The 26,451-nt window shown below is 43.6% G+C and overlaps 1 protein-coding gene across 8 annotated transcripts in view; it reads left to right on the forward strand.

Annotated features, from left to right (window-relative positions):
• The window catches only part of CEP290 (centrosomal protein 290), a 126,388-nt gene that overhangs the window by 69,979 nt on the left and 29,958 nt on the right, over nt 1-26,451 (forward strand). For all 8 annotated transcript variants that reach the window (XM_061639608.1, XM_061639606.1, XM_061639610.1 and 5 more), the window contains 12 exons: nt 1,371-1,535; nt 1,798-1,905; nt 2,008-2,142; nt 2,588-2,857; nt 3,314-3,421; nt 7,801-8,000; nt 8,884-9,097; nt 9,612-9,749; nt 17,814-18,035; nt 18,571-18,687; nt 19,640-19,785; nt 21,024-21,179. In XM_061639608.1, coding sequence (XP_061495592.1) covers nt 1,371-1,535; nt 1,798-1,905; nt 2,008-2,142; nt 2,588-2,857; nt 3,314-3,421; nt 7,801-8,000; nt 8,884-9,097; nt 9,612-9,749; nt 17,814-18,035; nt 18,571-18,687; nt 19,640-19,785; nt 21,024-21,179 — 1,979 coding nt within the window. The remainder of the gene's footprint in view (nt 1-1,370; nt 1,536-1,797; nt 1,906-2,007; nt 2,143-2,587; nt 2,858-3,313; nt 3,422-7,800; nt 8,001-8,883; nt 9,098-9,611; nt 9,750-17,813; nt 18,036-18,570; nt 18,688-19,639; nt 19,786-21,023; nt 21,180-26,451) is intronic.

The raw sequence follows: 26,451 nt of genomic DNA on the forward strand, positions 1-26,451 counted from the left end.
TTATGTCCTATACTTCTCTCTTGTTTAGTCTGATCATCTTCAAATTTAGGATTAGACTCCCTAGCTGAGCTGTATTTGGTCTTTTCAGATTTGTCAAAAGGGTAGCAGAGTGCATTAGGACTGAGCTGAGTTTATAGAACTGAAATGTATTAACAAATGTAACTGTTACCCTTAGCAGGTCACAAGGTTTCAATTTCCACTACAATCAATCAATCACTCCTACTTGAATACATGTTGTATTCCATCAGTGCTCCATCAATCATGTTCTTTAGTAGTCATATTTAATTGTTTGTGCACTCATTTCTTACTTTATTAATCTGCACCAGAATGCAGAAGAGCTCATGAGATGTGTGATCATGTTTCCACCCATGTACCAACAACTCCCCATTGTTATGTTTGTTTTTAAATTACAATTCCTTTCAAGCAAATTGTCCTGAGTTTTGAGAGAAGATTTTTATGTGGGGCTGCTTTTAAAAGGAGATGAGACTTGGAAGCATTGTGCAATTCATCTTGATCTCAGCCTTCATTTATCCTTAAGTGCCCCCCAACTGCTGTGAATATACACAATGGTTTCAGTTCACAATGAGTTAGTTTATCTCTAAAGTGCTGCAGCAGTTTGGCACTAACTACTCTTAGTAGCAAGAAGTGCCTTTTTCCAGCTCCAGCTGGTTTGCCAGTTCGGCCTCTTTTTGGACAGCAAAGTTTGGACTGGAAGTTACCATACTCTGGTTATTTCCAGATTGGATTATGCAATGTGCTCTACTCGGAAACTTCAACTGGTCCAAAATACAGTGGCCAGATTACTGCCTGGGATTCCATTTAGATTTCATATAACGCCTGTTTTTAAAAAGCTGCATTGGTTTCCAGTTTGTTTCTAGGTCCAACTCAAAGTGTTCATGCTTGTGTTTAAAGCCTAAACAACTTAGGCCCCAAATATTTTAAAGGTAGCCTCCTTCCCTGCATACTCTTTTAGATGGTTAGATCAGCAGAAAGGGCTCTCTTGGTAGTTCCATCACTCTTAAAAGTTCAGGGGGTAGTGGCCCAGGAGAGAGTATTCTTTGTGCCATCCCCTAAGTTGTGGAATTTCCTCCCCACAGAGGTGCATCTGGCACCTTCACAATACAGCTTTTATCATATGCTGAAGACACCTCTTCACTCTGGTTTTTGACACTTGAGAGATATATTTTTAAGACCCTGTCTAGTTGTGAACGTAATTTGTTTTAAACTGTTTTTAATAATGGATTTTTATATTGTTGTGACCTGCCTTGGGACCTACTGGTGGGGTGGGTAATATATTTAATAATAATATTGATACTTGAAATTAGCCTGATCTTTAAGTTACTACTGAATTTGGTCCTTTGGTCCATCAGGTAATTGAGTGGCATATGAAAATTGAAGAGCTTCATCTTCAGGAGCTTAAGCTGAACCGGGAATTAGCCAAGAGAAAGGAAGAGATTAAATACTTGAACAATATCCTTTCAGAATATGAACATACAATTAATAACTTGGAAGAAGAAATGGTACAGCAGAGCAAGGTACAGGTGCACTATTGGTTTTTTTAAATAAATAAACAAATACTGTAGATAAAAGTCCTGCACAATTTTTTTTCCATGTAAGATGAAAAATGTACTTGTATGTATCATATACTGCATCTTGTTGAGGAGGTTGCTCTCAGATGCTTTGTACAGTTTTTTATTTATTTAACCAAATTTATATATTGCTTGATTGTAATAAAACCTCAAAGTGGTTTACCAAAAACAGTCCGTTAAGTCTTATTAAATCTGTTAAACTTTGTAGTTCCATGAGGAGCGGCAGATGGCTTGGGAACAAAGAGAAGTAGAATTAGAACATCAGCTAGACATATATGACCGTCAGCAAAAGGACATATTAAGAACAGTTGAAAAGGTACCTGTGCTTATTTCATATCATAATATATCGTAATATCGATCTTTTCATTGACTATAGCAGTCAGCAGGAAAGTTACTATTTCCATTTTCACCTCTGCAGTTTGATGAAGCTACAGGATCAGTTCCAGATCCTAGCCTGCCACTTCCGCATCAGCTTGAGCAAGCTCTAAGGAAAATTCGAGAACATGTTCGAACAATCCTGGAAATGCAGGCCACCTGCAAATCCTTAGAAGAGGTAATTGGATTGGTCAGCTATTTGAATCATATGCTTTTATTTATAGGGTAGAGTAGAAGATATGCTCTGATCAGTTGCTCCTTCCACTCACTTTAGGCTATTAAATCAGGCAACCAGTAAGTCCCCTGTGAGAGAGCAGCCTCCTCACTCTTTCACTCTGCCTACTTCAGGAGGCAGGCTCGGGCATAGCCTCCAAAATAGCTGGCGTCTGTGTTCCTTATGAAACATAGTTCGATGCCTAAATATCTGAAAATGTTATATTTAAATCTTTAGTAATGGAACTATTCATTGAAATGCTTTAGAAATTTCTGCAGTCATGTATTGCTATATATCAGTGCTTGAATATGATCTAATTGTTGTAATGATGGAAATACTGCTATAAAATACATACATTACCAGAAATTATTTTTGTAGTTTTTGGTAATAGAAATTTATTTTATTCCAGAAATTGAAAGAAAAAGAAACTGTTTTGTGGAGAGCAGAGCAAAATATCTTGTCAAGAGACAAGGTGATAAATGAATTAAGACTTCGATTGCCAGCATCATTGGAGAGAGAGAAGATAATAGCAGAACTTGGCCAAAAAGAAGATGACTCTGCTGCCACTCCTCATGCTCTGAAAATTGCACATCAGACTATTGCAAATATGCAAGCAAGATTAAATCAAAAAGAGGAAGTGTTGAAAAAGTACCAGCACCTTTTGGCCAAAGCAAGAGAGGTATTTATAATATGAAACTGTTATTTTAAACAGCCCAGGAAATATTGAATTGAAGGTCTTCCTAGATTTTTTTTTTTTAAAAATGCATTTCACACAGGATCATTTGAACTGGGCAGTGTTCATGTGGAGATGTGATATGTGTGAACTGGCACTTCCAGGTGGGAGCCCAACATGATTTTGATTACTTGAGACTGCACTCCTTCGAGTGCCTTTCATGGAAAAAGTCTTGGACAGGCATAGGGATAAGGAAGAAGTAGTAAAAGGTTGGAGAGAAGTGAGAAGAGAAACTATAAGCAGGTCCCATGTTGAAGTTAAAAGTTGGAAAACCATGAATACCTTATTTTATGAATATGTATTTTAATCTGTTTTGTCTTTAGTGATTATTAATCTTATTTGGTATTTTAGTAGAATACAGTGGATACAGAAACATATATGTATATATATTACACTATTTAGGAACAAGAGGAAATTGCAAAGAAACATGAAGAAGACCTCAGAGTGCTACATCAAAAGTTAGATTTACATGCTGACATTTCTTTTAACAAGTTCAAGCAAACTGCATTAGTAAGTATAAGGGATGTTGGTTTTGCTTTATAAATGAGTATTTAAGGCATAAAAGTGGGGAACAGAATTGATATACGATGATTTATTATCGTTTTGGCTTTGATCCGGTAAACTGCAGGTGAAACATTTTTTGTGGAACTATACTTTACAGCCCCCAGCCCTGGAAAAAAGCTGATCCTGAGGATTGAGGACATCCTTAGGAACTGAATTTTTTTAAGGGGGACACACATGGAGGGGGAGGGAGTCAACAGAAGTCACAGACCCATCCTTTCAGTGAGTGGAATCAATTTTTGTTCATGCTGAGATCCCTTTGGATCCAACCACTGATTTTCATCAGGCTTCCACTGACTTTCTGCATCCTTTTGGGCACCATTTGTGATGGTTGACATTTATGCTCTTAAGGGGCTGGAACCATAATTTGCAGAGAGAACTTGATCTACTATGAACCTGACCCAGTTTTTAAGCCAACAGAGGTGCCTTTCTGATTATTTAATTAGTACAATAGCGCAATGCGTTCTTGACAATGATTTGAAAAATAATTTTTAAAAAACCCATACCAGTAATAACAAGGACTTCTGGAAACCATGTTTAGGAATTGTTGTAAAACTTTATTCTTGGACTAGCTATTGATAGAGGCTCCCACCATGTGAATGAAAAATCATTCTTAAACTGCAATAATTCCTCAGTTAAGTGAGAAAATAAGGGCAAACAAACTATATAAGAACTTATTTAGCTAATAATAATAATAATTTAATTTTTAGGCCGCCTATCTGGCCGAAGCCACTCTAGGCGGCGTACATATTAAATTCAATAAAATACAAAATACAGTAAATACAATAAATACAATAAAATACAAATAATCATCAGTGACAGAATAGCGGCAATTGTAATACATAGCAGCGGGGATTGAGTATATAATTAGCCCATCCCGATAGTCTCAAAGGCCTGACCAAACAGCCAAGTTTTTAATGCTCGGCGGAAGGTATCCAGGGAAGGGGCATGTCGAAGATCGAACGGGAGGGAATTCCAGAGAGTGGGGGCCGCCACCGAAAAAGCCTTCTCTCTAGTCCCCACCAGCCTAACTACTTTTGTTGGTGGGATTGAGAGAAGGCCCTGCATGGCGGATCTTGTCAGGCGGCATAGTTAGTGACGCTGGAGGTGCTCCTTCAGATAAACCGGGCCGAAACCATATAGGGATTTAAAGGTTAACACCAACACCTTGAATTGGGCCCGGAAAACTACTGGAAGCCAGTGTAGATTAAATAATACTGGTGTAATATGATCACGGCGATGGCTGTTTGTAAGTAAACGAGCCGCCGCATTCTGTACCAGTTGAAGTTTCTGGACCGTTTTCAAGGGTAACCCCACGTAGAGCACATTGCAGTAGTCTAATCGAGAGGTGACCAGGGCATGTACTACCAGTGGGAGCTGATGAACAGGGAGGTAGGGTTGCAGCCTGCGTATGAGGTGTAGTTGGTACCAGGCTGCCCGGCTCACTGCCGAAATCTGAGCCTCCATGGACAGCCTGGAATCAAGAACAACCCCCAGGCTGCGGACCTGGTCCTTCAGGGGCAATTGTACCCCATTAAACCTCAGGTCAACAGAACCCAGCCTACCCCTGTCTCCCACAAGCAGTACCTTGGTCTTGTCAGGATTTAGCTTCAGCCTGTTCCTTCCCATCCATCCACTCACGGATTCCAGGCACTTGGACATGGTCTCCACAGCCAACTCTGGTGAAGACTTAAACAAGAGATAGAGCTGTGTGTCATCCGCATATTGGTGACACCGCAGCCCAAATCTCCTGATGATAGATCCCAGCGGCTTCATGTAGATGTTAAATAGCATGGGAGAGAGGATAGAACCCTGTGGCACTCCACAAGTGAGGGGCCAAGGGTCTGATACCTCATCTCCCAATGCTACCTGTTGGTGCCTGTCAGAGAGAAAGGAACGGAACCACTGTAAAACAGTGCCTCCAATTCCCAGTCCTTCCAGGCGATCCATCAGGATACCGTGGTCAACGGTATCAAAAGCCGCTGAAAGATCTAGGAGGACAAGAAAGGTGAATTCTCCCCTATCTAATGCCCTCCTCATATCATCCACCAGAGCGACCAAGGCTGTTTCAGTTCCATGTCCAGTCTTGAAACCCGATTGGTATGGATCCAGATAATCCGTTTCATCCAAGTGTGCTGACAATTGATTAGCCACCACTCGCTCAATGATCTTGCCCAAAAATGGTAAATTCGAAACAGGGCGGAAGTTGTTCAGAACTTGGGGATCCAAGGAGGACTTCTTTAAGATAGGTTTTATAATTGCCTCCTTGAGGGCCAGTGGCATCACACCCTCCACTAAGGATGCGTTTACCACCGCCCTAATCCCTTCGCCCAGTTTCTCCTTGCAATTCACAAGGAGCCATGATGGGCATGGATCAATCAGACAAGTGGTAGGCTTCACAGATGAAAGCACCTTGTCCACTTCCTCAGAAGGGAGAGGCCGAAACCGATCCCACTGGACCGGATTGCAAATGGTCAACTCTGGTTCATTCACTGCATCCACGGCGTACGGAATCGAGCTCCTTAGGTGTTCGATTTTATCAGCAAAGTGTTTTGCCAATTTGTCACAGGAGGTCTTAGAATGTTCCAGGGGTACCTGAGCAACTGGACCGACCAGGCTTCGGACCACCTGGAACAACCTCCTGGGACAACACTCTGCGGATGCAATAGAGGCAGCAAAGAAATCCTTCTTTGCCGCCTTCACTGCCACCTGGTAGGCAGCTGCTGCTGCTCTGACCTGTGTCCGAGCACCTTCGGAGCGAGATTTCCGCCACCGGCGTTCTAGTCGTCTCACCTCCCGCCTCAGATTGCGCAACCGTGGTGTATACCATGGCGCTATCTGAGTTCTGTTCAGGGAGAGAGGGCGTTTCGGGGCAACTCGGTCCAATGCCCTGGTGATCCCCTCATTCCACTCCATCACCAGGGTTTCGACCAAGCGACCTTCAGCAGGTTCCAATTCCCCAAGCGCAGTCAGGAATCCATCAGGATCCATCAAGCGCCTGGGGCGGACCATTCTAATAGGTCCTTTGCCCCTGCGGAGGGCGTGTGGCAACGAGAAATCTATATTCACCAGATAGTGATCTGACCATGACACAGGGGTATAAGAAATAGCCCCCACTTTCAGAACACTTCCCTCCTCTCCCAGGACAAATACAAGGTCCAGAGCATGACCGGCTACGTGGGTGGGCTCAGTATTATTAAGGTGCAGTTCCCAGGAAGCCATGGTTTCCAGGAAATCCCGAGGGGTTCCAACGAGAGTGGTCTCAGCATGCACGTTGAAGTCCCCGAGAATTAATAGCTCTGGGGACAACACTCGTACATCCGAGATCACCTCGAGCACCTCGGCCAGGGAGTCTGCTGTGTTGCGGGGCGGGCGGTACACAAGCAGAATCCCTAAACTGCCCTTCGGGCCCAACCTCCAATACATACAATCAACAAACTTGGTCCTCGGGAGGGGAGGTCTGGTAAAAACCAAAGATTCCCGATAGATGACTGCCATTCCCCCTCCCCACCTTCCCACCCTCGGTTGCTGGGCGTAGCGGAAACCCGGCGGACACATGGCCTCAAGAATGGGGGCTGAGGCCTCGTCCAGCCAAGTTTCCGTAACGCACACCAGGTCTGCGCATTCATCCAAAATCATATCATGGATGATAGATGTTTTTTGTGACACAGACCTGGCATTACACAACAACAGTTGAAGGTCGGTAGGAATCCTGCGTCTCCCATTTGTCTTCTGGATTTGGGCAGACCCGGAACAAGGGATGGATATTATACATCTATCTCTTGTTCCTCTAGACTGACATGGTCTGCCCCCAGCATCAACCCAGCATCTGCCGCTCAATCTTGATATAGCTTGCCCCCCCCCTCTCTGTCATAACCCCCCCAGATCTACACATGCCCCTAACCCTGTCCGCTTAATGGACAGGCCACCCACCCTAAACAATATACAAAACGGAGGCCTACCTCCGTAATACACGCTGACAACAATCAGCTAATCCCTCAATTAATGGGAGGGTACTATAGTGCTAATGCACTATATCCAGCAAAAATCCTTCAGTATATCATATCAGGTGCTTTTCATTTGTTTCATATAATGAGGTAACAAATGCCATTACAAGTTTTTCTGATGCTTTTTCAAACCACGTTCCAATAAGTGCTTAATTAGATCATACAGCCATAATGTTACACTGACACTCATGTTGGGAAAGTACTATGCACATTAATAGGACCTTAAAAGTGCCTAATTTTGACTGAAGTGTGTGTTCTAAATGATAGTATCAGATACACAATGGAATATTTATTCCCTGGCTAACCTGGTTTGTTCTGCAGGAGTTGGTGAAAAAGCCATCTTTAGCTGTCCCAGCAAATAAACATTTAATTCGTCTGGCGGAGATGGAGCAAACTATAGCAGAACAGGATAGCTCCCTTGCTTCCCTTTTCAGCAAATTAAAGAAAACATCTTCTGACTTGCAGAAGCAAAAGCAGATTACCTTGGTAAAAATCAAGCAGTTTGATAACATCAGAGGCCAGTAAGTGTAACCATTCTATAAATGAACTGCTGGCAGCTTGAGATTCAAATGTTAGATTAATTTTGTGAAAACGTTGCCTAAAGTATATAATTCAAATAGTTATGGAGGTAAGAATTCAGCTTAAACTTGGAGCTCATTATCATTATACAAAAGGATAGTTTTTGTTTTGTTTTCATCAATACTATTTTTTAAATACATGTTTAACGACACCTCATTGGGCAGTATCTAACTATACATTAATATACTTCTGGATTTCATATTTGCATAGGTTGAACTCCCTAGATCTGAACTGTGCAGTCTGTACACCATAGAACCAATGTGTACAATCATGCTGTTTGTGCCAATGCCAGAGGTGGGCAACCTATGCTCCTACAGATGTTGCTAGAAAACAGTTCTCATCATCCCTGACCATTGGGGCTAATGGAAAAAGAGTCCAACAACATCTGCAGGAGCACAGATTGCCCATTCCTGGCCTATGTGCATTGCATTCAACTTTTGTAGATAACCCCTGTGCAAATATGAAGTCTAACATGCAGACATTTGGCAGAGCTTGTGGGGGTTTTATGCAGGAGGTGGTAGCATGAGCTAGCCTGATGATCCTCCTCCCAAACGTATGTTCTAAACATTAGACTTTGAGCCATGAGGTGAAATAAACTGAGGAAATTTGCTTATTAATGAGCTATGAAAAAATGAATTAGATAATGCAGCTGACTTTGCTTATCACAAAAACAATTTTAGCAGTGTTTTGCTCCTCTAGGCCGCTGTTGGAAATAATTTATAATTATAATCAAAATAATGCAATATTTCAGCCCTGTTAGTCCATCTGGAACTTGCTCCATTTAGCCAGTGGATGTCATTATTATTTATTATTTTGCTATGCTAGGCTTGAGGAGAAGCATGCAGCTGAAGTGAAAAAATTGAAAGATGAAGTGGATGAATTAAGGAGTTTGTTGTCACAGATGGAGAAAGAATTACTGAATGTAAAATTAGAGCTAGAGGCCCAAAGAGAAGCAAATAATAGAGCTCCAACAACTACAATGAAAAATCTAGTGGAACGGCTGAAGAATCAGCTAGCCTTAAAAGAGAAACAGCAGAAAGTAAGTACGGAAACAAATAACTGGGCTGTAAACCAACCCATTTTCTCTAACAAACCAGAATTATTTCACTTTTCTTTTGCCACTGTGAGGCTCTCTGTAGTGATCTACTCATTTTATTTATGTATAATGCCTAGTATATTTTAGGCATTCTTTCAAAAATAATAATAATAATAATTTAAAAATTGTTAATGAGAGAGCATTCGGTTGAACTCTACAACTTTTTAAACATCATGGTCTCTACTTTACCTTACTCCAAACACTTAACTGCCGCCAAAAATGGCAGCAACATATTTGACATGAACTAACATTAACTAAATGTATTGGTAATTTTTTTATCGCTTTATGTCATAAACATTTATCTCATTCCTATCTTTTATACCTATTTGATTTTTAAAAAGAAATGCTTGCTTGTTTCAGTTGATTGCATATATGTGAAATTTGGACGTAGGTGATATTTGTGTTTATTGCTTTTCATCATATTCCTTATTTTTAATATATATATCAATATTTGCAGGCTTTGAGTAAAGCCCTCCTGGAACTCCGAGCAGAAATGACAGCTGCTGCAGAACAGCAGATTATTTCTATAGCATCACAAAAAGAGACACACATGAATGTTCAACAGATCGTTGACAAACAGACAAAGGAACTGAGGGTGAGGAGAAAATGGCATACTAATATTAACTTACTTATTTTTTCCTGATATGAAAGCAGTACACATTAGTGGATAGATATCACTGAACATCACAAATATTGTAATGTTGTATCTTGCAGTCTTCAAATAGTGCCTTTGAATGTTAAAAGTCCCAGGATGCAATTTCTCAGGCATTCCTGCTTAGCAGTTTCTGTTTGTCACTACCCTGTGTGCGGGGATCCTGTACAAACTTCAAGTAAATGAAAGGAATTTTGACAGTACCAGTGTTTCATATATCATGATCAGGGTAGACTGGTTTTGTATACCTTAAAAAGTGTGTGTGCATTTGAGTATATATGTACATACACACACACACGGGCACATATAGTGCAGTTATTTCTCCCGTGCATGTAAGATGCCCTCAGGTGGGACTCAAACTTCCCCTAGTGACTGAAGACAGCAATTGCTGTTTGATTTAGCAGAAGCTTCTGGATCTCCACTGGACTCCTGTTTCAGTTCTATCCTGCCTTCAACCTGAGTGGTTGTTGAGTGCGCTGTCTGCCTTAGTCTCTGGGAGAGACCTGTTTTGTCTCTCTGTGTCCCTGCTTGAGTGTTTATTTGTGCCTTGTGACCTCGCCAATAGTCTTTATAGTGTTTGTAAGCATTTAGTTTTAAAGTTTTTCCTCAGCATATTTTCCACTTTGGCCTGTTGTGAGTCTCCCTGTGCCACTGCTCCTCTGCACTCCCCCTTACTTCAAAGGGTTGGAGGACCCTCTGAAGCAGATTGCACAGATTCTGTGCAGGTAGAGAACAGAAGTCCCATTGTGCCAATAGAGCTGTGTGCACGGAACATTGGATACAACCCATGATTTTCTCCAAGTAGCATGCCATCATGTGGTTTATAGTGCCATCTAGTGTCCGAAGGCAAGAATGAACATGAATCAAGACTCAGGCTGCTCCTTCCCCCCCACTCCAGTTCATTCTTGCCTTTGTCCAAGGTAGTTCTTACCTTTGTGTAGTGAGTTTGTGTGTGGGGATAGTTGGTGTGAGGAGTGTGAGGGTGTTTGGTTGTTTGCTTTCGTTCTGGGTCTTCCTAGCCCTAACTCCCAGCTCTTTTCACCTTCCCTCTTTTTTCCCAGTTCCCTTCTTGGTGGGGCTCGCAGCTGTGGCCCACAGACCGCCCCTTGGAGAGCCAGCCCCTTTCCTGGCTGACAGAACCGGCTGCTTAGAGGGTGAGAGGTTTCCACCTTTGTGGTGCTTGCAGCTGCAGCCCATGGACACCTCCTTGGAGAACCAGCCACTTTCCTGGCTGATAGAGCCGGCTGCTTACCTTGCGGGGCTCATGCCTGTGGCCCCGTGGGACCTTTAATTCTCCCCTTCCTCTAGAGATAGCTTACCAGAGCGTGCAGCTGCAGCTCCAGGAGACTGCTGCTACAGGAGCGCTTTTTAGTGCATCCCATCTGGAGCTCGCGGTTGCGGCTCCAGCAGATTGCGGGGGGTGGCAGCGCTCCCTTCCAATCGCCCATTGATTTTTAAGGGTCAGGTGAGCCTTTGGAGCTCATGGTGGCGGAGGCTCTCAGCAGTTGGCCCTCTCCGCCCTTTTGTCTAGTGCCTGCTATTTTGGTAGCTTCTTGTTTTCCTCAGCCACTCATGCCCGCCATTTTGTTCTCTAATTTTCCTGCCTTTTTTCTTGAAACGATTTTTAGGGGTTTTGGTTGATTCTAATTAATCCCTGTTAGCGATAAGTGCGCTCTCTCCCTAAAGGGCATATAAGGGCGTACACACATACACAATCCTCTTATTTACTACATACAGTGGGGCTGTATTGCACCCCTTTACTGTGTGTGTGGGTCTGAGCCTCTACTGCATTCCACCACAAGGTCTAAGGGTGAAATTAAGTGTCAAGTGCGAATTCACTGCACCCTTCCATGATGTGCGTGTGTCCAATTGTCAAGTCACCACACCCCTTTACTGTGTGTGTGTGTGTTTAAGTGTCAGTTCAGTGCACCCCTCTACTGTATGTGTGTCTAAGTGTCTATTCTACTATGTGCATGTGTCTTAAGTGTCAATTCACCGCACCCCTCTACTATGTGCATGTGTCTAAGCATCAATTCACCGCACCGCACACCTCTACTGTGTGCATGTGTCTGTCAATTCACTGCACCCCTTTACTGTATGCATGTGTCTAAGTGTCAGTTCACTGCACCTCTCTACCATGTGTGTGTGTCTAAGTGTCAAAATTTACTGCACACTTCTACTGCGTGAGGTTGCCTAGGTTTGTGTATAGGCATGTCTAAGCGTTCTAATCACTGCACCCATCTTCCAGTGCATGTGTTGGACTCCTGGTACCATAGCCCTCTACTGTGTGCATGCATACCATGGTAGGTCAGACGCCAGCTATAGATTCTGTTGATGTGAAGTGGATTGCCATATCCGCCACAACTTCTCAAGAGATGAGGCCTAAAATACCAAAGCGCAAGCCTTCTAAGCAACATTCTAAAGCGGTTGCAAAATCTAAGCACTCCTCTAATCAGACTGCAGCTAGACGGGCATGGTGTGTGTCTTTTCCAAGCACAGTGGAGACCTCCACTACAGCCACCATGGTGTCAGAGGAGGCAGCTGTTACAGTTCAAGAAAGACTGATAGCCCTCTTTCACTCTCCAACTGTATCATGAGAAGAGGAGTTTGATCCGTTTCCAGCTCAGCCTTCTGCCCACCAGCATCCTGCACCTGGTCTGCCAGTTCATCAGTCAGTCACTGGTTATACCTTCTACTATTATTTCTGAGGCTAGAGCTCAGTCATCTAGTCCTGTGGCTCCCACATCACTATCGCAACAAGCTCAATCAGGGTCTATGGAGCCCTCTCTTCTACCAACCACTCAAGTGCCTTTGCTTGGGCTGCAGTTGACTCCTAAATTTGTTATTCAGTTGAAAGATGCATTGCTGGACTCCTTGTCACAAGCTCAACCACCACTGCAGCTGCAAGCCCAAGGCACAGGTTTTCGAGCCCTCTTGCATATGCAGCTTCATGCTAGTTCCTCTGCTCCTCACGGCCATTCAGATGAGGGTCAAGACATGTCACCTAATCCCTTTGATGTTGCCAGAAGCAGAACTATGGGCAATGTGACAGATCTAATGGACCCTTCTATTCCACTGGATGCTGAAGGGGATGACTGAGGTGGAGAATCAGAGGCAGAGGAGGATACCTTTCATCGTCTCTTCGATTCAGCCGACTTCTTACCTTTGTTTTGCAGGACAATGGAAACCTTGGGTCTACAATCTGCTCCATTGGAACCTATGTCTCCACTAGTTAAGGGTGCCAAGGTTCTGAGAACTCCTACACTCTCTTCTGGTTCCAGATCCTCTTGATAAGTTGGCAAAGGAGGAATGGGCTCGACCTCTGCACGCCATACAGGTTCCGGCCCTGGCTTATAAACACTACTCCTTGGCCTCTGATTTTCTGAAGATTCTGGCAGTGGACGAGCCAATTTCAGGTTTGGTGACCAAATCTCTTCTGCTCAAAGAAGGGGACTCCCAGTATAAGGATTCGTCTAAACAGAGAATGGATTTTGCCCTTCGTAAGAACCATGATGCAACGGCCCATTCTATCAGGGCTTCTTGCACAGTGTCTATATTCATCAGGGCATCTATGATGTGGTTGGATGATCCCTGGACAACCCCAATCCAGATCCTGCCAAGATCAGAAGGGCTGTTATGAAGCTCCACAAGTCAGCAGCTTTTGTGGCTGATGCTACTCTGGATGTGACACAATTTGTGGCTCGTGTTGGCAAGTGTGGTGGCACGGAGAACTCTTTGGCATTGTCATTGGGATGCTGATACTACGGCCCGAGCCAATCTTTCTATGGCACCCTATACGGGCACTATGTTATTCGGGGAAGTGGTTCTCAGATCTGTCTTGGTGGATCCTAAGGACAAGTGGAAGCCAGTCCTAGCTACGAATAAAAAAGAGGACCGGAGATCATTTAGAAGGTTCACCCCATACCACTCCTTTCAGCCATTTTGAGGAACACAAACTGGGGGAAGAGGCCGTGACTTCAAAACCCCAAACATTTTCAGTCCAAGCAGCAATTCCATGGCCACAGTCAATATCAGGGCAGGTCTGGTCCCTCTTCCTCTTCTATGGAAAGGGGAGGCTGTCAACAGAGTCGTTACTGATGCCATCCCTGATGGAGGCAGATTACTTCATTTTGAGGAACATTGACAACACATGACAATGGACTCCTGAGTAAGCAATCTCATTTTTTACGGCTACAAAATAGAGTTCTGGATAACCCCGCCAAACAGATTTTTCTCCTAACCCCTGTCTCTCTCTCTGGGGAAATGGTTAGCGATGGAGGAAGCTATACAGCACCTTCAGAACATAGCAGCCATAGAACCAGTGCTGCCGAATGAACTCTATGTAGGGGTCTACTCCATTCTGTTTTCAGTCCCCAATAAAGATCTTTCATGGAGAGCTGTTCTAGGCCTAAGTTTCTGAAAAGGTTTGTGAGATATTGTCACTTTAAGATGGAGTGCCTAGCCTTGATCATAGAGGCAGTACAGGAAAGGGAGTTCTTGGCATCTATCGACTTGAAGGAGACATATCTGCATGTTCCAATCTGTCCTGCCCACAGATGCTTCCTGAGGTTTGCTTTCAGCCATCATCACTTCCAATATTGGGCCCTCCTGTTCGGCCTCTCATTGGCTCTTAGAGTGTTCACAAAGGTGATGATCACCCTGGTTGCCCACCTCCATCTCCAGGGTGTCCACATTTATCTGGGCGGTATAAATGGTCCGAGCGGAATCCAGGGAACAGGCTTTACTTCACGTTTGTCATACTCTCGTGGCCCTAAGGGACCACGGGTTCCTAGTCAATCTGAGAAAAGTCATTATCTCCTACTCAAAGACATCAGCACCTGAGCGCCATTCTAGACACACCTCAAACCATGGTCTTTCTATCGCTGGATCGAATCTCAGTGATCAAGGACGTGGCACAGCTCCTGATGTGCCATTCATCGGCAGATGTAATGTTACTGGCAAAAGTCCTGGGCATGCTGGTATCAACTATTAATATTGTCCCGTGGGCTTAACATCATACCCATCCGCTCCAATGGGGTTTATTGCAGTTACAGTTGGACATTGCCAATTCCACTCATGAAGAGATTTGTCTTTCCCTCTCACTGTGGTCTTCCTTCCGGTGATGGTCTTTAACTCAGAATTTTCGACAGAGGGCTCCATTCTGAGAGCCGGACAGGACTGTGGTTACAACAGACACCAGTGCAGATCCTGCTTCATGCAAGACACCTGGACCATGTCAGAGGCATCACAGCATAAACTGTCTGGAGCTGCGGGCAGTCCATTTGGCCCTCTGTCACTTCCAGACAATGTTTCATCTTACTCATATCCTGATTCGTACAGACAACACATCTGTGAAATCTCACTTGAACTGGCAAGAGGGCACCAGATCTCGAATTTTGCAAGCAGAGACCACTCTGATATTCAATTGGGCCGAGAAACACGTGCTGTCCTTGAGAGCAGAACATCTCAGCAGGGTTTTGAATGTCACTACTGGCTGGCTAAGCAAGTGATTCTGAGGGAATGGAAGTTATATCTGTTGGTGTTCTGTCTCCTCCAGCAATGCTTTGGTGCTTTGACTGTGGATGTTTTCCTTTAGCAATAGCTCTCAGCTTCCTCGGTTCTTCTCGAGATTTCTAGAGTCAAAGGTATAGTCTGTAGACACTCTTTGGACTCCTTGGCCTGACGGCCTCCTATATGTGTTTCCACCTGTTCCCCTGCTAGGTAGAACACTGAGGAAACTTCGGTGCAAACGGGCTCAGTTAGTTCTCCTAGTCCTGTACTGGCCACACTGCCCGTATATGTCCGATCTCCTCGCCTTGTCAATAGCAGATCCTTGGAGGCTGCCAGTGAGGCGGGATCTTCTCTCAAAGGGACTGGTCTGGCATCTGGATCCTTACTGGCTGAGTCTGACATCTTGGCATTTGGGCAGACTCAGTTGATCCACATCGGCTTGTCACAGAAGGTTATTGACACCATTCTGGTCTCTAGATGGCCATTAACTAATTGAACTTACCAGAGTACATGGTCAGCATTTTCCATCTGGTGTCTCTCTTGGGGTTTACAACCTTCTAAAACCACAATCCAGTAGGTATTGCAGTTCCTTCACAAGGGTTTGAAGATGGGACTGAAGCCTAATACTTTACGGCACCAAGCTTCTACTATATCTTCAGTCTTGGCTGTCACATTGTCAAGTATCCGCATGGGTTCTCATCCTCTGATTAAACATTTTTTGAAGGGAGCTGCAGCACTCACTCCGACAGGGTGTCATCATTTTCTGTCATGGAGTTTACAGAACGTGCTTCAAGCATTGCAGAGCCCTCCATTTAAGCCCCTCAAGTCCTTGCGGTGCTTTCCTTTAAAGTCCTTTTTCTAGTGACTATCACTTTGGCTAGATGGGTCTCAGAGTTGGGAGCTCTCTCATCGGCCTGACATCTCTACACCTTTCATAAGGACTCAGTAGTTTTACATCTGGACCCATCTTTCTGATCCAAAGTAAGCTCTGTGTTTCATTGTAAACAGGACATTGTACTTCCATCCTTTTGTCCTAATCCTGTTTGCTTGAGAAAGCCTGTCACTCTCTCAGCATCTGGAGAGCCCTCAAGGTCTACCTTCACCGTACCCAAGACATACAGCTAACGGAATCCTTGTATGTATCTTTTCACCCGAGAACTCTGGGGAAGAAAGTGGTGAAATCCGCCTTATCTTGTTGGTTGTGCGCCTGCATTGCTCTGTCCTACGAGTCACTTAAGCTTTCGGTGCCTTGCAATATCACGGCATATTCAACCAGATTTGCACCTACCACAGCTGCGTTTGCAACAAATGCAACTTTTGCAGATATTTGCAGGGCGGCGGTATGGTCTACCCCAGACTTATTCATCAGGCATTATAAGATAGACCAGTATGCCTCTGCTGATGCTTCTTTTGGGAGACGTGTTCTATAACAGGTTGTTTCTCAAATCGAGGCAGTGGGTATTTTCTCCCTACTAGGGCTGCTTGGGTACATCCCACATGATGACATGCTACCTGGGGAAAATGGACTGTTCATCTCACCTGAAAGGTGGTTTTCCTAGGTATCATGCCAGTACAGCCCTCCCTGATGTAGGCTGCCTGGGTGTATTATACTGTATCATTTTTTCATACATGTTTTTAGTGGTACCATTTTAATAAGTTTCTAATGTGTGAATGAGTCAAGACCCTTTTATGTGTTTTTATGTGTTCTGGCTGTTGCTGCTCCTTTGTTTGGGCAGTTGCCCTTTTCTTTGCGAGTCTACTTGTTCTGTGTATGACTGCTGTCCATATGTCTCACTTCCTCACCATGAATGAACTGAAGTGGGGGCAGAAGGAGCACCCCGGGTCTTGACTCCTGTGCATTCTTGCCTTCAGACGCTAGATGGTGCTATAACCCACGTGATGGCATGATATCTGGAAAACTCACCTTACAGGTGAGACCAATGGTCTGTTCTGAATGTTTTTTCTAGAGAAGTAAAAAATTGACACATCATAATATTTTATCATATTTAGAATAATTAGCTGAATTTAAGTGTGTGGTTCAGCAGTTATTTATTTCCTGTGTGGTGATAGGGCTACTGATAAGAGTAGAAAATACATGGCTAGATGGACCAATGGCCTAAGTTGGTAAAAACAGTTTCTCTTGTTGAATCCAACTGCCTAGAGTTTTTACAACTGAGTTTTTATGTGGTATAAAAAAGGAAGAATTCCACCTTTTACCATTCCTTTTGTCAGAAATTTATGTAGTCTGGGTCTTCAGAATTGTGGCCAATGGGTGACATCTAAACTTAGTCACACTCAGAGTAGGCCCATTGAATTAAATGGACTTCTCTGTTTTCAGTGGATCTCTTTTGAGTGTAACTAACCTTGAATATTGTCCAATATTAGCAAATATGTTTATTGTCTGAAATGACCACTCATCAGTTTAATGTTAACTTGTTTCTTTGTTCATTTGGTTGGCAGTCCTGAGTAATATGCCATTTAAAAATATTTTCATAGATTGAGATAGAAGATTTAAATGACCAGCTTTCAAAACTTAGAGATGCTCTTAAGCTAAGCAAAAATAAAGAGAATTCATTATTAGATGATATGGATGATTTAAATCAGGAGCTTCAGAAAAAGGTTAAAGCCCATACTAAAGTTCTAAGGGAGAAAGATGAGATGGAAAAAGAAAACGAAGAACTGAAAAAGCGGATTAAAAGGCTAACAAATACAATTCAGGTAAATACATTTTAAACCTGAAACCAAATAGCATTCTTTGGGCAGTATACAAATGTAATATAAATAAATTGCACATTCCTTGGGGGTTGGTTGATTTTGCACTGAAGTAAATCATTCAGTGCTGAACTACAAGCCATCTATTTATATGTGTGCACAAATACGTTGATAACCCATTTTGTATTTCTCTTTCATATATTTTGTTTTGAATGAAGAATATTTGCATTTCAAGGACACATGTATTTTTCCTGAAGATCCATTACATATAATTTTTTTAAGCTTGTTATAGCCTCATATATAATGATGCCTTTATTCATAAACTGAGGATCAGTTGGAGCCTGTGCTTGTCCCATTAAAAGCATAATCTAGAAAGCGTAGATGCTATGCATTCACCTTTGATTTCAATGGTGTTTGCACTGCACAGCTTGTCGTGCCATGGTGGTACGCCTGCTAGAATGCCCTGAGTACCCATACCGAATCACTGTGTCAGTCATGATGTATGGCAAGGAAAGTTAGTTTAAACTATTCTTCATTTCAGGGCACAACTGATGAGCAACCTCTGATAGTTGAACTTCAAAGAAAAATTAAGAAGCTGGAAAATGAGTTAGGAAAGAAGAGTGATGAGTCAGAAATGAAAACTCCAAGAGAAGACAAGGTATGGGAGGTGCACAGCAAAAATCATCTTAACCGATATAATTTCTCTCTGAACAATGGTGATGTTTTCTTCCTTGTGTTATAATTATGTCTTAGCTTTGTTATGAATTAAATAATGTGGGTTTTTTTAACTTTGTTTTATATAATTATTTATGTTATTGCCTCTCTTACTGTCAGATCGTTTCTGTTTGGTTTAGATGAAATAGGAACATTTTGTAGTCCTATTTCTTAGCAAAGTATATACGCAACAGCGGAATTGAGAATAACCAATCCCACCTTCCTCTCATGCACACTAGTTAATTTAAAATAAATAATACAGGCAGTCTTCTTAGGTAAAAAGTATAAAGACTGTTTACTCACGACCTTTCATATGTTCAGAAAACATAGGATCTAGCCTGGATAGAAAAATAGAAGTCTTAGTCTGTGGTAGTGGTCATCTTGGAAGAGAAGCATGTGTATGCTTTTCACTCCCTCAAGCTTAATGGAGAATATGTAAAAAGGATCAATATCCCCTTAACAAAGAAGGAGGAAGAGAAGGTAAATAATCCCACCCTTTAGGAGGCTACATTATGGTAAACAAGCATAGAGATGTCTTCCAATTCTAGCTAGAGGGGACATCTCCCTATCAAAGGTGGTGGCATGCAAGTTTGCTTAAACTCAACAGTTTGTATATGTAATTTTTGTATTTGTATATGTAATTTTTAATTCTGTTTTGATATTGATAGGTGCCTTGGGTGGGCTGTGACCCAAAAGGCAGCATACAGACCAAAATGGGTTCTTCGAAAAGCATAGGGAAAAATAGCACGTCTCATATTTATGTTTATGTATTTATCGTTAACCCCCCCCACACACACAAATTTTAAGAAAAATAAGCAGGCCTCAAATAAAGGTGTTCTTACTTTTAAGAAGTAGATCCTGAGGATTTTGCATTTTAGTTTTCTATTATTTTCCAGAGCTCTAAGGAAGAATTAATTAGATGGGAGGAAAGTAAGAAGTGGCAGTTGAAAACAGAAGGGATGAGGAACAAATTAAAAGAAAAGGAAAAGGAAGTGGAGTCCTTAACCAAGCAGTTAAGCACAGTAAAAGAACTTTTTTCCAAGTAAGCTTATTTTCTTCCTGTATATATTTTTTGTAAGTGTCATGTTCACTGTGAACACTTCAGCGCAGCAGCTGCTGCTAAAGCATTCATGGCAAGTGAAGCAGGCAAGAGAGGCGGACAGCTGAAGCAAGCAAACTACAGGCAAAGGGGGATGGGAGGTGAACTACAGCCGAGCTGGGCTCAGGGCATGGAGGCAGGTGGCAAGTGAGGGGAAGGAAGCCAAGTCAAGCTGTGCTGGGCTCAAGACTGGGGGTGGGGAAGGAGGCTGGTAAACAGCTCACACAGTGGTGGCAATGGTGGCAGTGGCCTACATGGCAGCAATGGCAGCCTCAGCAGGAAGCTTGTGCATGGCTTAGGCAGAGTCGCAGCTTTGTGGAAGGCCGGTAAGTGGACAAGGCAGAGCAGTGGTTGTGGTGGCTTGGGTAGGTGAGAGGCCGGTAAGGTTTGTGAGTGTCCAGGGGAGAGAAGTGGCTTGAGGGTGCCTGGTGTGTGTGCGTGTGACACACACACACACGCGCACAGAGAGAGAGAGAGAGAGTCCCCATGTGTGTGTGTATGTGTGTAAGAGAGAGAGTCCCTCTGTGTGTGTGTGGGGGGGTGCCAGGTGCATGTATTTGGGGGTGGGGGTTGGCAAGCAAAGCAAGCAGGGGGCTCTGCCCTGCTAATAATTAACAAAAACTCACAGCAACTTGGCATATCAGCTTTTGAGGGGGTAGGAATTGATGCTGTTTCAAGACATGGAAAAGCATTTTACTTCGTTATCGATAGAAATTCGTGACAAAATGCATCACTACATTAAAAAAAGCATCAATAACTGGTGAGGAAAATCATTAGCCATAGAATGAAAATAAATACTGGGCAAAATAACTGGTCTTCATGTATTGATTTTCAGTGGCCAATGGTAAGAAGCACCCTAAGACAGCAGACAGCACCTCCTTAAATGTAGTCTTCTGACACAGTTTTCTAGGTTCCCAATTTGAGGTACTCTTGGAAAAATTTCCCTCATAAGCATGACTATGTGGAAGGGCAAGAGATAGCCAGTGATTTTATTAGATGTGCATAGGATTGCAGCTCTAGTTACATTTACTGAAAGTAAGACTCATTCATGTCAGTGGGGTTTACTTCTGAGTAGACATGTATCCAATTGCATTGTTAAGTGGACAAATTAATATTTAGATTTTAATCTATATGGAAGCAAATGTACTATTATGTTAATGAAAGCTAATTAAATGTTACAGGGCTGATAAAGAAAAAATTGCTTTGCAGAAGAAACTCAAGAGCTGTGGTGTTACTGTTGATCATGTTGTGGGAGTACGAGCCTCAGAATCTGAGAGAGAGCTAGAAGAGCTACGAAAACGAAATACAGATTTGGAGAATGAGATTGTTCACCTAAAGTAAGAAATACTACACAAAGCTCTTGAAATTAAGAGTGTTCTGGTTTTGAGGTTTTTCATAAATAGGCAATTTTGATTTATGCTTAGTAAAATTTTGAGGGAGAGTTTTCCTGGGAAATTGAACATTTTGACCTTTTTGAGGGCTGCATAGAAGCATGGCATAAAAAATTACATTAAACTTACATTTTAATATAGGTTGCATTCACACATAGCACTAGATAATTGTTTTAGCCATGATTTTGTTCAAGAAACCACAAGTCATCTTGCAGCAAACAAACAAGCCATAGTTTATTTCTCTAAAGTGTGGTTTGCTTTTCATCTGTCTGTAGCTTGTGACTGTCTGGACTGGCCAGACAAACCGTGGGTAAGCAAGGTTGTTGGGTTGGGACATAATGCCAAGCCATCATAAGCTAACAACTAATCATGGCTTCACATTGTGGTTTGTTGCCAGAAAAAAACATGGTTAGCCTGTCAGGTTGAGTTCAATGTTCAAACATACCATAGTTTGACTGAACAACCATGGTTTAGTGTTAAAATTAGGTGTTTGGGGGAGCTAAGACTCCCCAAACTAGACTAAAGAAAGGACTGCTGCTTTTCAGCAAATATGTTAAGAGTATTAAAGTTTTCTGTGGCATTCTCTTATTAGGGAGTTCAGTGTATACAAAGATACATTTTTAGGATTCTTTGTTTTTTATACCATATGATGCAATGAATCAGCACCAGTAGAAGATGAGTCCTTTCTGTTGGTTTACATTGAAGGTGGACAACCTGCAGCCTCTGGGCCACAGGTTGTCCATGCAGGACTTCCCTATGGCTGTCACAATCCTGCCCTCCCAATTCACTCACAGTTCCAAGGGGCGCAAGGATCACAGTTTACATGGGGAAGAAGACACACCAGGATGACTCACCACATGTGCCTTACTCTACATCACAATCAGCTGGGGCACATAATGGGATCACTGAGGCCCCATTGCATACTTCTGTGTGTGTGTGTGTGTGTGTGTGAGAGAGAGAGAGAGAGAGAGAGGTGGGGAAAAGAGTTTATATACATGTAAGTGTGCCAGCCACCAGTGCAGCCCTTGAGGCCAAAAAAACAAACAAACCACCACTTCCTCACCTTTGGTTTACATCAGCGGTTCCCAACCTGGGGGCCAGGATCCCCAGGGGGGCCACGAAGTAATCCAGAGGGGGCTGTGAACAGTAAAGAAAAGAATTGTTTATTTTTTAAAAAAAGTCTTCACTCCCTCGACACTGTCTGCTTTCCACTGGCGCTGCAGATGACACCTCCCCCTTGCTCCAAACAAGAGGGGAGGCCTTTTGCTGAAGCGCCAGAGCATCTTTCAGGCGCACTAAGGGCAGGCATCTGCCTATAAAATACATGGCAGATGCCAAAGGAGGCTGAGGGTGGAGCTACCAGGAAGAAGAGGGGATTACTGTCACTTATTCCTGTCTCCTTGCACTGCCGCTACTGGCAACGCCCTTACTTAGAATGAGAGGAGAGGGCTTTTTGTGCAGCAAACAGAAGCAAGGCTGTAAAGAAAGGCTGCTTTCCCACTTCCTTCCTGGCAGCCAGCCTGCCTCCCTGGGGGGAGGGGGTCACAAAAAAATTTCAGCTTATAAAAGGGGTCCCATGCTTATAAAGGTTGGGAACCACTGGTTTACATAATCAAATTTTGGTGGCTTTTTCTATCTGCAAAACTGCCTTCAAGCTTATGTGTGAACATAGTGGCTTAAATGGGACAAAAAGGAAGTTATGGCTCAGTGTTAAATGAATGAGACTCAGGGTTGTGAGCTCCCCTCTGGTGTGGCTGAAAGGAATAGTTTAGAAGCTTCTCCTGTGCATGTAAGATGCTCTGAGGTGGGACTTGAGCTCCACCTTGTGGTTGAAGACAAAATAGCACTGTTTGGTTTCTCTTGAAACCTCTAGCTTCCCCTTAGACTCAGAAACCCAGTTCTATTTTGCCTTCACAGTTTCTGGTCACATACTTCGTGCTCTCTGATCCCTGTCTTGGTTCCTGCTTCTTCAGGCTTGTATTCTGTGTGTGTTCTGTGTGTTTGTGTAGGTTTTGCTAGCTAGTCTTGTATTTTTGTGTGTCGCTAATAAAAAAAAACCAACCCTCAGTTACCGTCTTTCCCTTTCATTCTGCCTCAACCCCTTCCTGTTAAACCATCCTTGCTATTAAGCCAGGCTACAGGGGTTTGTGACCGACCCAGCTCAAGCTGCAATACAGCAGTATTCAGTCCCTACCTCCTGCCTCACAGAGCTGCAATACAGCTATATCGGCCAAACTGAGAGACAGCTGCATTTAGCCTCCCGCCTGGCAACAGTAACAGTCACTTACTGTGATGGTGAAAGCTAAAAAATATCAGCCTCATCATCTAGAAAGTCCCGACGGCTACCACCCTTACCTTACCGACCAGCGCCTCTGAATGAGATAGGAGCTGCAGCAGGAAGCCAGGCAGCTAGCTCCATCCCCTCTTCCAGGGTGTTTCGCCATCTTCTTTATCAGTGGGGAGGGGATGACACTCCAACTATGCAGTGTCCCTCACCCCAATGCTCCAGCCATTCCCAACAATGTCCCTATGGGGTCAAGGAGACCCGGGTGAGATGCCCATGTTGTTTTCCTTGGAGCAACAGTCAGCTCAAAATGGGGGATGCAAGGAAGGAGGAGGGGGAGAAGGCTTTTTGGTGGGAAGCAATATAGAACTCCAGGGAAGGCACTGCTTGCTGAGAGATCAGGAGCAGTTGTCAGAAGATGAAGGAGAACAACATGGGAGCTAGCAGCAGTTTTTTCCTCAAGCTCATTGACTGAGACGTTTGTAGGCTTTGGGTACATTGCTTTACCAAATGTCACACAGCTAGCACAGGCTATGAGACCAACTGAAACACAGCCAGTACAGACTATGATCCTTATGAACCCTCCTCTCAGCTATCTGTCGTGCTCAGGAAATTTACAGATCCTTCAGCCAGTTCAGTTACACTTTGCTATTACAATTAAAGGATATTTTGTTGGCAGACATGGCTAGAGACCTGGCTGCTACTTTGCAGCCCTTGAGGACTTCCCTCCCTAATGTTAATGTGGATATGGCCAATAATGGGATGGTGGCCAATACAGCTGACGGGTCAGCCCTTACCCCCATCAGCTGCCCATCAGCCTCAATCTAGTCTGTCTCAATCTGCACATCCCTCGGGCTCCACAGTTTCTTGTAAGACATCAGCCTCAAAGAGACCGTGAGAGTTCTTCCCCAGACCGTCATGCTGTATACAAAGGCAGGGCGTCTCACCATTCAGAGGTGTTAGATGATATGGACACAAGAGTTAATTGTTTTAGATGAGGAGGAATGGAGTGGCACTTCTGAGATGGAAGAGGTGTCTTCAAGTTTTTCAGGAACCACATTATCTTCCACTGTTACGCAAGGTGATGGAAACATTAAACTTGAACACTTTAGAGGAGCCTTCCACTCTGGACTCTGCTACCTTGAGAGTAGGGGCGATTTGCCCAGATTCCAAGTCTAAGTCTAGAGTGGCCAAACAGCCTAAGGTCATCAAAGTGGAATTTGAGATTCCCTTGCAGTTTAAGAAGTTGGTCCCCATGGCTAATAAGTATGATCTTCTGGACCAGACCATTATGGATCAAATGAAACTCCCGCTCATAGATGTTCCCATGCAAGGTTTAGTGAATCTCTCTCTGAACCTGAAGAACTCGATGTGCTACTGAAGGATGTGGTTGAAAAGAAATTGGATTTGGAATTGTGGCATGTGTATGACCCAAGTGCTCTCTCTATAAGGGTGGCGGCTTCGACTTTGGTGTTTGCACGAGCTACTCTTCTGTGGTTAGAGGAGCTGTTTGACAACTCTCAGCAAGATCCTGCCTGGATTTGGAAAACCCTTTTGAAGGTTTCTAGAGCAGTGGTCTTTATGGTGGATGCTTCAATGGATCCGTTTCAGTTTTTTGCTAGGGCATTGGCAGCTGGTGTGTTTACCAGAAGGACCCTGTGGCTATGTCATTGGGAAGCTGATGCCACAGCCCGCATGAATTTGGCTACGGAGCCCTACGTGGGGGAAAAGCTCTTTGATGATGGAGCCTTGGAGAAAGTTTTGGTTGAGTCTAGGAACAAGAAGAAAACTGCCATCTAAGAAGAAAAGGGAGGACAAACATACCTTTAGAAAATCTTACCATCCATATGATCCAGGGCAACCCCCCCAGTCCTTTTGTACCCCAGGTCAGTCTGGAAGGGGTAGGATGTTTGGTCCTTTCATCCTTGGCCAGACAGCATTTTTCCTACAAAGGACAATGACAGCAGTACACCGGAAAGCCCAGTTCAGGATCGTCAACATGGGCACACAAACATCAGTTCTGACTACGCCCTTTCCCCAGTAGGAGGCCATTTACAACTTTTTTCAGACAAGTGGGGCAACATCACTCCAGATTGCTGGGTGATGCAAACAATTTTGTTTCCAAGCCTCCACTTAGAATTCACCTCCACACAGATTTCTCCCATCCCTTTCCATCGAATCCAGACAGTAGGGCCAGGATTCAGGAGGTGATTTACCATCTCCTGCACATTGTGGTGATTGAACCAATACCCCCAGGGCAGCATTACTGGGGTATTTATTCCATTTTCTTTACAGTGGCCAAAAGAGATGGCTCATTCTGGGTGGTACTTGATCTCAAGTATCTCAATAGGTACAACTGATATCACAAGTTCAGGATGGAAACCCTGATGTCTATCAAAGAGAACCTATGGATGGGAGATTGGATGACATCAATAGATCTCAAGGAAGCCTATCTGCATGTTTCAGTATATCAAGGACGTTGGCGTTATCTCAGGTTCATGGTGAACAGCCAGCACTTTAAGTACAAGGCAATTCCTTTCCATTTGGCATCTGCCCCCAGGGTGTTCATGAAGATCATGGTTACCCTGTGTTCATGAAGATCATGGTTACCCTGGTGGCATACCTCAGACTGACAGGGGTGCACATCTGTCTGTACCTAGACAAGCTACTCCTTCAATCACCATCAAAGTTAAAAGCTCAGGAGGACCCTTCTTGCACTCTGCCATGCATCAAAGACCATGGTTTCCTGATCAACCAGCAGAAGAGTCCCCTCCATCCATCCCATTGTATTCTACGTCTGGGGGCCATAATAGATATGGAGGCAGGAACTATTGCACTGTCACCTGAGCGAGTGGCTAAGATCCAATCGGTGATGCACTCCATCAAGTTGACCCACACAGTAGATCTTATGAGGCTGGCCAAAATCCTGGGTCT

This window comes from Rhineura floridana, chromosome 8 (assembly GCF_030035675.1).
Source record: "Rhineura floridana isolate rRhiFlo1 chromosome 8, rRhiFlo1.hap2, whole genome shotgun sequence".
Classification (NCBI taxonomy): Eukaryota; Metazoa; Chordata; class Lepidosauria; order Squamata; family Rhineuridae; genus Rhineura; species Rhineura floridana.